General features: G+C 37.6%; 1 protein-coding gene across 1 annotated transcript; it reads right to left on the bottom strand.

Moving 5' to 3' along the window:
- Positions 1-6,898: 6,898 nt before the first annotated feature.
- On the bottom strand, positions 6,899-7,333 carry LOC117315871 (titin homolog). Its single transcript, XM_033870276.1, has one exon. The coding sequence runs from the start codon at positions 7,331-7,333 to the stop codon at positions 6,899-6,901; it is 435 nt and encodes a 144-aa protein (XP_033726167.1).
- Between the last annotated feature and the right edge of the window lie 6,273 nt (positions 7,334-13,606).

The raw sequence follows: 13,606 nt of genomic DNA, 5'->3' as shown, positions 1-13,606 counted from the left end.
TTACAATGTAAAACTTTGACCCAATTTCTTATATCATTTCCAAATTACAACATATTACAATATGTATAAAGCATGGCCATAAACCTAAATGTTTTCCCTCTGCAAAGTCCTGTAATAAAACTGGATATATAATGGCTTACACAATGCTCTATTCCCGCATGCACGGAGATACGACAGATAGAAGAAATTGGCCAAAGGAGGATACACAGCAGTGATAGTATTACCCTAGTGTGATGTCTGACATGAGAAATAAAAAGAAAAATAGAACACATAGAAAAAACACGTAAAAGAAACATAAAACATATAAACATTAAAAACTATCTAAGTGGTCAAGAGTGACTGACACACCATCACCTACACTCTTCATATTATATTTCATTCACCTGTACTCCACACCTCATCCATTCGTTCCCATGTATCCAGACTTGCTATCAAAACTGTCAAACCCGCTGCGACTAACATGCTGAGCTCACACGCTGAACTTAACCGGAAGTACAGACTAATCTTACTCAGATCGGCGCTCATTGGAATATATGATCTCGTTCCTACATACATACTCCCAATATCATTATCTCTTCGTCCGTGGAGCTATCGTCCTCCGAAGAAATATCTTGGATGCTACGAGGCGGTCTCCTTGGAATTGATGGTTTCCGTGCTCTTGAGGTTGGTGTAGGTCTCTGTCTTCCCGGGAGGAAAGGGTTCTAGTGCAATGTGCGCAGCCTCCTAGCTCCATCTTCTATCTTTACCTGGTATACTGGGATGTCTATACTTGGTTGGGCGGTAAGTAAATACAGACACTCCTCCCACTTGTCGGCAAGTTTATGATTCCCATCAAAAACAACTACCTTTACAAGAACTCGATCACCAACATTAAGATAGGATCCACGAACTCTGGTGCTGTACATGTCCTTCTGTCTGGTCTTAGCTTTCTCAGAGTTGGCGGCCCCAATCTCATATGCCTTGCTCAAGTCGCTGTCTATAAGAGTACACATGTTATACATATTTCTCTCGGTACAACTACGACAGGAAATTCAAATCTATATCTTCGGATCACTAACACATAGTGTATATTATACATTGTGCTAATAAATAGAACACAAATGACGAATGAAGACAATCGTTTTGACTCGTGCCCTGACCGGTCCTCGAACTCACGATCTATGGCACCCAATCTAATTAAAATTAGACTTGTTATCGCTATTCCTCTACGATACACTGCAATTCAAGATGATCTTGTATTGCAGTGTATCGTAGAGTATCGTAGAGGAATGGAAATAACAAGTCTAATTTTAGAAATACCCTCAGCTTATACCGCTGCGCCACATCGGCGTTCTTAAAAAAAGAATGTTTCAATGGCGCAGTGATGGTCGGCCCGATACCCTGACATGCGCCATAGGAGTTTTTCGCACGCCATAGCAAAATGTAACCGATATATACACAAAATAACTTGTTTTTCTCGTTGATATACCTATTTTACAGGTTCTGGTAAAGTTTCATTAAAAAAAAAACGTGTACTTTGTAAGAAAATCGGTCTTATTTGCGTAGTCATTTTCAAGCACTTTACACTACTATACGCCATACGTGTTTATGCACGCCATAGCAAAGTTCAAGGGTTGTTTCTGCAAAATCAAAGAATTTTTCACATTGTATGTGTATTATACATGATTTAGTAAAGTTTCATTAAATAAACATGTGGACTTTGTAAGAAAATCGATGTTTTTGTCTATTGCAATTTCATGTCAATTTCAAGGGAAGTAACTCTTGCAAAATGACCTCTTAGAGACATGAAACTGGACCAGGATGGGTATTAGGCGCCTGAAGGTGTTTATCGCTTATAAATGTGTTATTTCGCAGTGTTTTGTTTCTTTTTCATATTATGATACCATTTTTTAACCAAAAATGTTTTTAATAATATATTTTAAAAACATAGCCCTTACATTTACAAAATGAACAACACCAGATTGGACACTATTAAACACTTTTTATTTATTAAAAACAAAGATATTAATACATATACTGCAACTACGAAAATTAATCATGATTTATTGTGATATATTTTATTATCAATGGCAGATATATAGTTTTATATACAATAAAGTAGTACACAAAACATCAAAAGGAATTAAACATTTAAAAGGATTTGGATATTTATACATAAATGTATTACACTATATACACAGGCAGACAGATCTGAAATCAAAATACTAATATGACACAGACAAAAAAAAAAACAATGATAATGAAAACAACATAAAGCATAATAAGATTTATTTATTATCAATAAATCAATCATTTTAAGATTAAATGCTTGAAACATATTATAGATTACAAAGCGTAACATGACATAATAAAAGGTGTTTATCAATTTCAATCAATTATACAAAAAATGGTCGTCTCAAAGCATGGAACTGGGTCCTGAGTCCTGAGTCGTTGAAATGCACTTGGTCACGGTCATAGTCCTCTGGAAAGTTAACTCTAATCTTGATGTATCTCAGTCTAGTCAGCAGTAGTCGATTTATCTTCTTCCGTTGTTTCTCAAAAGAGGTCGCTGTCAGGCCTGGGGACTTTTCAAAGTTACCACGTCGCACAATCTCTGTAAAGTACACCTCCTGAATTCCAGCATGATGTAGGTTCACCTGCAGTGTCAGAAGTCTCTGGAAAATGTCGTTGGGGGATGATGTCGATGAGATGTCATTTCCTCCTAGTTGGATGAGTACAACATCAGGGTTGTACTCTATCAGGTCTCTAAGTAGTTGTCTTGGAATCAAATCAGAACGCATGCCACCCTTCCCGAAGAATCTGACGGTGCCAGGAACCTGCATAAGAAACAATAGTATGAATAAGCATAATATTTCATATTAGTGAACAAGATTGAAAAATTAAATTCAAATACCAACTTTGACAGTTATTATTATTGTTTTTGTTTTTTTTAATATTACTTGCATTTTGGGAATTACCCAACAAATATAGTTTTTGATATTTATTCTATTCTCAAACACATTTGTTATCATTATTTACCTTAAGATCACGATGACAATATCTCTCAAGACGAGTAACATAGCTGCTCCCAAATACTGCAAACTATTTGTCTGCTTTAAAATATGGTTGACACTTTCACAGTTGTTGTTAGTCCAGTGTTTGTCTATCTTTCCAAGTCGCTCTGGTTCGCTGACCTTAGTGCGTAGAAGGTCCTTCAAACGTCTATTAAAATATGTCATGAAATTTGGAGCTGTCGATTGACATAGGGTCTCAAATTCGTCACAGTTTTCGTCAAAACACATTGAGTCGTCACTGTCAATTACGCCGTTATCACCAAACAGTTTGTCTACAAGTGTCTTCCTGTCGTGAATGTCTATTTTGTCATTTGTCAGTCTGTCGATGACATTCTGTCGCAAGTGTCTGGTGCATAGCACGTGGGTGGATTGGTTAAAAATGTCTTTGATAGCGTTAACCATTGATCTTTCGTCATCGGTCCCAATGACCAAATTAGATTGGTCTGTTCCGGCCAGTTTAGTTTTCAGATGAGAGAAAAAAAATGCTGTAGCTGTCGTAGTCACTACTGTCATGTATGTACAGAGGTCCTAAAAATAAAGGTAGCGTCGTTGGTGTCTGGTCTCGTCACTGTCAATTGCTTGAAACATGAAGCTGTCACGTGAATGTCACAAAGATTAAACGTTTTGTCAAATCCTAAAACTGTCTGACCAGTACAACAAAGGTTCTTTATGTCCGTCAATTGTTCGTCCGTGTATAATACTACACTCGGCGTCTTCCCAGAAGTGTGTATTACCGATCGTACGAAAGGATGGTTGTCTTTTACAAGATTTTGTAGTTGCACAATATTGTCAACAATGTTTGTCCGTCCGTAAGACTATCCAGTCTGTTCTTGTCGGTCTTGTGTCTGTTGTCGTCTACGTGCGTCTCTAATTTGCCTAACAGATGTTGGAGCAGTCAATTCATCGTGGATCTGTACTAATTTGTCATATATCTTTTTTTGCTTTGATCCACCGTGCAGGACCATGTCATTTATGTCGTCCATAACGTCAGTCGGCGTCCTTATGTAGCCAGTAACGTCCTGTTTTACTATTGCCATGGGGTGCCAGTCCCGGGTAGTCACCGCAGTATTCAGCAACAGCTAGTCGTCGCGTACTGTTCATTCTCCCCCCGGTTTCTAGCCAAGTCACGCGTTTCTTGTACTTACTGTCTATTTTCATATAGTTATGTATTGTCTCTGTACCTCGATTAAATCGTCAGGGCGAGGTTGGGGGGTCAATTGGGATATATGTCCGTTTTCCTTTCACTATAAGTTCATTACAGAAAGTCTTCTGTCCGTCAATCGTTCTCGTAAAGAGTTTCTTTAGATTACGTCCGTCATCAATAATCAAATAAGTCGTTTTTGGTGAACACCCAGACTTCGAATCCCAAACCCCGCAGTCATCAGAAAATGCAATTGTCATGTTTTTTGTCCGCTTTTTAAGTTTCTTCTCGTTGTCCAATATGAAATAAACATTGTTTTTCGTTCCTAATGGGATAGTGTCTACATAATCGGTCGAAGTCAACAGTAAATTAACTACTGTCGGGGTGTCGAGGAATGTACCGTCATCTAATCGACCTCCTGTTTTATAATCTACGTCCGCTTCGTGGTCACCGTCAACTTCGCTAGCCTTTTTGTCATCTTCCCCATCGTCAATATCTTTTATGTCGACCTCGTCGTCCCTTCCATCTTCGAAGTCGTCCCATTCGTCACTGTCAAATAAGTCTGTTCGCCTGTGTTCAAATCTATCTAACCCACAGTTATTGTCACTTAAGCCAATCCACTCATCGCTCTCTGTTTCTCCCCCGACTCTCTGAAGTTTGTCTCCCCCGTCTCTCTGAATTTTGCCCCCCCCCCCCCCCCGTCTCTCTTAAGTTTGTCTTCCCTGTCTTCCTTGAGTGTGTCTCCCGTCTCCCCCGTCCCCCGTCTCTCTTATGCTTGTCCCCCCTCTCTCTTATGCTTGTCTCCCCCCTCTCTCTCAAGCTTGTCTCCCCCGTCTCTCTTATTCTTGTCTCCCCCGTCTCTCTTATGCTTGTCTCCCCTGTCTCTCTTATTCTTGTCTCCCCGGCTGTCTTATTCTTGTCTCCCCGTCTCTCTTATGCTTGTCTCCCCGTCTGTCTTATTCTTGTCTCCCCGTCTCTCTTATTCTTGTCTCCCCATCTCTCTTATTCTTGTCTCCCCCGTCTCTCTTATTCTTGTCTCCCCTGTCTCTCTTTTGCTTGTCTCCCCGTCTCTCTTATTCTTGTCTCCCCGTCTCTCTTATTCTTGTCTCCCCCGTCTCTCTTATGCTTGTCTCCCCGTCTCTCTTATTCTTGTCTCCCCCGTCTCTCTTATACTTGTCTCCCCCGTCTCTCTTATGCTTATCTCCCCCCTCTCTCTTATGCTTGTCTCCCCCTCTCTCCCAAGCTTGTCTCCCCCGTCTCTCTTATGCTTATCTCCCCCCTCTCTCTTAAGGTTGTCTCCCCCTCTCTCCCAAGCTTGTCTCCCCCGTCTCTCTTTTGCTTGTCTCCCTCGTCTCTCTTATGCTTGTCTCCCCTGTCTCTCTTAAGCTTGTCTCCCTCGTCTCTCTTATGCTTGTCTCCCCGTCTCTCTTATTCTTGTCTCCCCCGTCTCTCTTATGCTTGTCTCCCCCTCTCTCTCAAGCTTCTCCCCGTCTCTCTTATTCTTGTCTCCCCGTCTCTCTTATTCTTGTCTCCCCTGTCTCTCTTTTGCTTGTCTTCCCCGTCTCTCTTTTGCTTGTCTCCCCGTCTCTCTTATGCTTGTCTCCCCCGTCTCTCTTATGCTTGTCTCCCCCGTCTCTCTTATGCTTGTCTCCCCGTCTCTCTTATTCTTGTCTCCCCGTCTCTCTTATTCTTGTCTCCCCCGTCTCTCTTATGCTTATCTCCCCCCTCTCTCTTAAGGTTGTCTCCCCCTCTCTCCCAAGCTTGTGTCCCCCGTCTCTCTTTTGCTTGTCTCCCCCGTCTCTCTTATTCTTGTCTCCCCCGTCTCTCTTATGCTTGTCTCCCCTGTCTCTCTTAAGCTTGTCTCCCCCGTCTCTCTTATGCTTGTCTCCCCCCTCTCTCCCAAGCTTGTCTCCCCCGTCTCTCTTATGCTTGTCTCCCCGTCTCTCTTTTGCTTGTCTCCCCCGTCTCTCTTATGCTTGTCTCCCCCGTCTCTCTTATGCTTGTCTCCCCGTCTCTCTTTTGCTTGTCTCCCCCGTCTCTCTTATTCTTGTCTCCCCTGTCTCTCTTATGCTTGTCTCCCCCGTCTCTCTTATGCTTATCTCCCCCCTCTCTCTTAAGGTTGTCTCCCCCTCTCTCCCAAGCTTGTGTCCCCCGTCTCTCTTATGCTTATCTCCCCCCTCTCTCTTAAGGTTGTCTCCCCCTCTCTCCCAAGCTTGTCTCCCCCTCTCTCTTATGCTTGTCTCCCCCGTCTCTCTTATGCTTGTCTCCCCGTCTCTCTTATTCTTGTCTCCCCCGTCTCTCTTATGCTTGTCTCCCCTGTCTCTCTTAAGCTTGTCTCTCCCGTCTCTCTTATGCTTGTCTCCCCCCTCTCTCCCATGCTTGTCTCCCCGGTCTCTCTTATGCTTGTCTCCCCGTCTCTCTTTTGCTTGTCTCCCCGTCTCTCTTTTGCTTGTCTCCCCCGTCTCTCTTATGCTTGTCTCCCCGTCTCTCTTTTGCTTGTCTTCCCCGTCTCTCTTTTGCTTGTCTCCCCCGTCTCTCTTATTCTTGTCTCCCCGTCTCTCTTATTCTTGTCTCCCCGTCTCTCTTTTGCTTGTCTCCCCCGTCTCTCTTATTCTTGTCTCCCCTGTCTCTCTTAAGCTCGTCTCCCCTGTCTCTCTTAAGCTTGTCTCCCCCGTCTCTCTGATGCTTGTCTCCCCTGTCTCTCTTAAGCTTGTCTCCCCGTCTCTCTTATGCTTGTCTCCCCCTCTCTCTTATGCTTGTTTCCCCTGTCTCTCTTATTCTTGTCTCCCCTGTCTCTCTTATGCTTGTCTCCCCTGTCTCTCTTAAGCTTGTCTCCCCTGTCTCTCTTAAGCTTGTCTCCCCCGTCTCTCTTAAGCTTGTCTCCCCCCTCTCTCTTAAGCTTGTCTCCCCTGTCTCTCTTAAGGTTGTCTCCCCCTTCTCTCTTAAGCTCGTTTCCCCCTTCTCTCTCATGTTTGTCATCCCCATCTCTCTCATGTTTTTCATCCCCGTCTCTCATATCTATGTCAACCCCATCTCTCAGGTCTACAACTTTGTCAGACTCTGCCAATGGAAGTAATGCGACAAAATGTTTAGGTCTAAAGTCCATGTGCTTGTTCGGTACACGGAGCTGTGTCCACATGATCGTTACGTCTGTCGAACGAGAGTCCCTACAATTCCACCCAGCTATGGTTCTATTATAAGATTGAGTATGAAAGAAGTTCGGCATCGTCGATGGGTAATATGATCTGAATGTCTTGTTCAGTGCAGCACTAGCAGCGTACATGTGTGTAAGCTCTGAGTAAGCTCCTATTGTACAAACGTCATTAACTAATTTTGGGTAGTCGGAAGTTACAACTCTAACGTCATTCAATGGTTCAGGGGTATGGCGACTAGTTGCACTATAATGGTGTTTATTTAGTATAAGTTCTACGGCAGTTTTCAGTCGAATTATCAAATGATAGTCTTGTGTCCCAGTCAACCCTAAAGATATCGCTCTATACAAACAGTTTCCATCGGCGCCGATTTTGGCTGGAACATGTTCCTCTAATGTCACTGGATGGAATCTCTTAAGAATAGTCTCCGAAATAAAATCGGTCTCTGTCTTGAAGGCTTCATTGTCTGATCTAGTCGGAATGATGATGTTGTGGGTGCTCATAAGGAGGCTGGCGTGATGTGCGTAGTCTGTATTAGGATCTGATGCGAGACTGAGTATAATACAAAAAGATGAATGAATGAATGAATGAATGAATGAATAAAAAAAAAAAAAAAAATAAATTCATCCATCCATCCATCCATCCAACCATCCATCATCCATCCATCCATCCATCCATCCACCCATACACCCATACACACATACATAAATTATCTTATGTGTGTTTTAAAAATCAAATTAAGAAAATAAGTTAATACATAAATAATTACTTCATATGCTAATGCTGAAAAGGGTTACTAGTTTCAATATCCAAATCGAATATAATGAAATATATATATCGAGCAATAACAAATCGATAAACATCCTTACTGGTGACTATGCACTGTTAAAATGACGTAAAAGATATCTTATGGATTTCTTGATCAGGATCCACCGATTATTTTGAAATTGAAAATATATATATTGAATAATTTTACGATAATACATAGCGATATATGATCATTTTATCTTTATAAAGTGTAATTTCACGATATGGCTTCTGTTCATTTTATCGTTATTTAGGAAACTCTGTCCAGGTAATCTCAGGTAATGTTACTACTATAAATGAAACTGACTATAATTGGCTAACACCCTGGGTGGTCATGACCACTCCTTGAGATACCATCAACACAATTTACCTATAGATATCTTTGAGTGACACAAATACACATGGAATTAACATAGCGAAACAGGTGTGAGAAAGACTTTCCATCTTATCAGGTTCTATACAATGCAATCTTTTGTATTTACGTGTCACATGTCAATATAACAAGTACGTACAATACGTAATCAATGAAATTTCTTCATTGTTTTAAGGAGTATTGACACCAGCCAGTTTGACAATTGAGAAACAGATTCAGATTCACATATGTATATTAAGTGTCACACTGAAAAGATTAATGATTTCGAACATATCATTTCATAATAAACATACTGTAGTCTGCTTATTTAACGGTATAGCTTTACTTTCAAGGTACGAAACTCATATATATATATATATTTCATATTTTACGGTATATTTTTACTCCTAAGTATGTGATTCATCATTTACATGATTATTTTTGCCTTTATTCCTCTCATAACGAAGTACCATAAACAGAATATCTAAAGTACACATAACATTCAGACAAGGTTAATATAAATGCATAAAGTTATTCTTAAGTAAAAAGACATTGGATATTTTTCGGTAATTTTGATTATATCTTTTTAAACATTAATATATCTATTAATGTAAAAATATTAACAACAGAAGTACGCAAAGAAATGTTCATAATTTACGGTATGTCTTGACTTCCGAAATACGTAATTCATCATTTACCTGATATGTTATATAACCTACGAAAGTTAAAAGTAACAAGATATATATAGTATTTACCGAAGTAATTAATAATTAATTTCGAGTTAGGAGATATATATATATATAAATTCCAAGGATTTGAACAGGTAATAACAAAAGATTATATATACATATGTGTGTGTGTGTCAAAGAAGTAATATAAACAGTTTACCAACCAGATAACACTGGATCCTCACATAAATGTATGGAGGATACGAATTACTTGTAATGATTATAGGGGGCAAAGAAGTAATTCTAACAGTGTGGACAATGAGGCTTGAAACAGTTACGCTAGTATCCGCCTTCGGCCCACGTTTGCCGAAGGGTTCATTGTGGTTTCTCCAGTTACTAAAACATTATTCTTATTGTATTTTATTGTATTTCTAGTACTTCTTATGTATCATGTAATTGTATTTTATACTTTGTGTTTTGATAAAGGGGTGGATTGCCTCGAAAATTTAACAAGCCTCATTGTCCACACTGTTTGAATTACTTCTTTGCCCCATTTATTTATATCTATATATAGTTTAATTTTGTATGAAACACGCATTTTCATTGGCTGAAATAATTTTGTTATACCTCCATAACAAAATTTTTGACGTTGCGAAATGTAACGTCATTTTTGATTGGCTGATGACGTTGCGTAATAATTTATCACAGAAAAGAGTTCGTCAAAGAAAGTTAAATATCTTGGTGTGTATAAGACGGAATTAAATTATAAGAATTAACATTAATTATTTTTTCTGTTATACAGTCATAACATAAAAAACTGGAATGTACTCTCTTCATAAACCGCTTCGCGGTTTATTTAGAGTACACTCCAGTTTTTTCTGTTATGACTGTATAACAGAAAAAATAATTGATGTTAATCCTTAAATAATATACAAAAGCAGTTTACCCGAAATATCAAGTTATGCGATATACCAATATCAACTACAGAAGTACACAAAGACATGTTCATAATTTCCGAAATACGTAATTCATCATTTACCTGATATTTATATACATATATGTATATAACCTACGAAAGTTATAAGAAACACGATATATATAGCATCTAACAAAGTAATTAATTATTACTTTCGAGGTAGGCGATGTATATATTTATAACTTCCAAATTTGAACACGTAATAACAAAAGATCAAATAGATATAGATATATATATATAATTATATATACATATAGCTTAGAAACACAAATGACGAAGGAAGACAACTTTTGACTCGTGCCCTGACCGGGCCTCGAACTCACAATCTATATAATTATATATACATATATATATTATACCAAAGCAGTTTACCAGAAATATCAAGTAAGGTGATATATAAATATTAACTAAATAAGTAATGAATAAAATATTTAATAATTTACGGTATATTTTGACTCCAGAAGTACGCATTTCATCAGTAACATGATTGTTATATATAACATCTATCATAGTAGTTAATAAATAATTTCGAGTTAGTAAGTTGTAAAAGCAAAAAAAAAAAGAAAAAACAAACATGTACCTCTCTACATATATTACTATAATATACCAAACAAAAATGCAATCAAGTTAGACGATATATAAATATTAACTTCAGAAGTTCGCAAAGAAATGTTCATTATTTACGGTACTGTATATCTTGACTCCAGAAGTACGTAACTCATCATTTACCCGATATATATATTTATATAACCTCCGAAATATATATAGCATCTTACAAAGTTGTTAATAAAATAATTTCGAGTTAGTAAGTTAAAAAAGAAGAAGATATTTCTATATGTATAATACAGAATGCTACAATTACTCTCAAGTGAAATTTCTATACCACTTTCTTTTATATTCAATTATTCTTTGTCATCTTGTATATTTCCTGAGAGCTGGAAAATTGCTCATGTCATGCCTATATTTAAGGCCAATGATGCAAGCATAGTCTCCAATTACAGACCTATCTCGCTGCTAAGTTGTATAGGTAAACTTTTTGAGCGTGTAGTATATAAGCATATCTACAATTTTTTAATCGAAAACGACCTTATTTATAAGTATCAGTCTGGATTCCTACCAAATCACTCCACAACACATCAACTTATTGAAATATATCTTTCAGTCATTTCTTCCTTAGAAAATTATGAACATTCTATCTTAATTTTTTGTGATTTTTCTAAGGCATTTGACCGGGTGTGGCACAAAGGCCTCTTACATAAACTCGACAATTATGGTATCTCTGGACCTCTTCTTCGTTGGGTGGCTAGTTATCTTTCAAAAAGAAAACAAGCTGTATTTATCAATGATTCACTTTCCTCTCTTAAGCCTATAAATGCTGGTGTCCCCCAAGGGTCAGTTCTTGGTCCACTTTTCTTTCTACTATACATAAATGATATTTCCTGTAATCTTTCAGCTCTATCTAGGCTTTTCGCTGACGATACTTCTCTATCCTACGCGTCATATGACCTCAACCTTATTGAGACGGAGGCTAAACGGGACTTATTAAAACTTGAAATTTGGTCCAATGAATGGCTTATGTCCTTTAATCCTAATAAAACCGAGGCCCTCGTAATATCAACTAGACAACTTCCTTTTGTTCCGTCCTTTACATTCGACAATACCCCGATTAAAATAACAAGCCACCATAAACACCTAGGAGTCATTCTTTCTGATGATTGTAAGTGGAACGTACATGTAGAATCTATAGTCAATAAAGTAACTAAATATATAGCCACCCTCCGTAAATTAAAACTTATCTTAAACAGGAACACATTAGAAAAAAATGTACCTTACCTATATACGACCATTACTTGAATATGCATGTGAAGTAGGGGACAACTGCGGTTCAACAAACTCATTGTTATTAGAAAAGATAAATCTAGAGGCCGCAAGAATAGTCACAGGGCTGCCCATATTCACAAAAAAAGAGTTCTTATATCTGGAAACCGGTTGGTTACCCCTTTCGAAGAGAAGAGATGCTCGGAAACTTTCCTTATTCTATTCTATAGTAAATAATCTGGCACCTACTTTTCTTATCGACCTACTACCAATGTATATTGGCAACATAGCTCCTTATAATTTACGAAATGCAGATTTATTTAGGGAACACTTTCGTCTACAACTATCAAATAACTCCTTCTTTCCTTCTACTTCAAAACTTTGGAATGACTTACATAACACTATCAGAAACTCGCCTACCTTAAGTTCCTTCAAATCTAATCTAAGAAAATCTATGACAGTAAACAATATATATGACAAGCATTTTATCAGTTATGGTCCTCGAAAACTAAATATTCTACACAACAGAATAAGAAATAGAGCAAGTGCACTAAGCTATGATCTTTTTAGAGCCAATCTCGTTGATTCACCTGCTTGTCAATGTGGACATCCCTGTGAAGATTCCTATCATTTTTTCCTTAACTGTCCCATGTACAATAACTTAAGAGGAACTCTTATTGCTGATTTAACCTGGTACGGTTCTGTTAATGTAAATATACTTTGCAATGGTGACACGAATATCTCCTCAACTGACAATGTAAAAATCGCCAAAGTTGTGCAAAACTTCTTGAGTAGGTCGGGAAGATTCGACTAATCATGATCACTTCCTATCCCCCTCCCCTTCTTTTCATACTATTTTCCTATAATAAAAAAAAACTTAATCCAAAATGCTCCATTTATCCATATAATATAAAAATGTTTTTTCTTCTAATCGATTAAGTATATTTGAATTCATTCCAAACATTTATATGTCGTGATCTTTCCCGATGCAGTCATTTAACTTTATATGTAACTATCTCCTCCTCCTTCCCGCCTCTCTCTCTCTCTCTCTCTCTCTCTCTCTCTCTCTCTCTCTCATTATATTTTCATTTCTTTATCGAATTTCTGAATATTTGTATATGCCATCATGTGACTATGTTATTGTTAATTATTTTGTTATTATTATGGGAGAAGTCGTCTATAAGTTGGAAAAACTTACTGACTAATCCCTTTGTCATTATTATATGTCAATAAAATATGTTTAAACTAACTTCAAAAGTTCGCAAAGAAATGTTCATTAATTACGGTATATCTTGACTCCAGAAGTACGTAACTCATCATTTACCTGATATATATATTTATATAACCTCCGAAATATATATAGCATCTACCAAAGTAATTAATGATTAATTTCGAGTTAGGCAATATAAACATTTATTACTTCCAAAGATTTGAACACGCAATAAAAAATATATATATTATATATATATATTTTTATGTGTATGTATAATATACCAAAGATGTTAATTATGAAATTCGAGTTAAGCGATATATAAATATTAACTAAATAATTAATGAAAGAAATACATATATGACTCCCGAAGTACGTAATTCAGCATTTGCAAGGTATAAATTGATATACCATATATAAAGCACCGAC

The sequence above is a fragment of the Pecten maximus genome, chromosome 17 (assembly GCF_902652985.1).
Source record: "Pecten maximus chromosome 17, xPecMax1.1, whole genome shotgun sequence".
NCBI classification, from domain to species: domain Eukaryota; kingdom Metazoa; phylum Mollusca; class Bivalvia; order Pectinida; family Pectinidae; genus Pecten; species Pecten maximus.
Note: the sequence above shows the minus strand (reverse complement) of the source record. Positions and strands in the feature narration are given on the sequence as shown.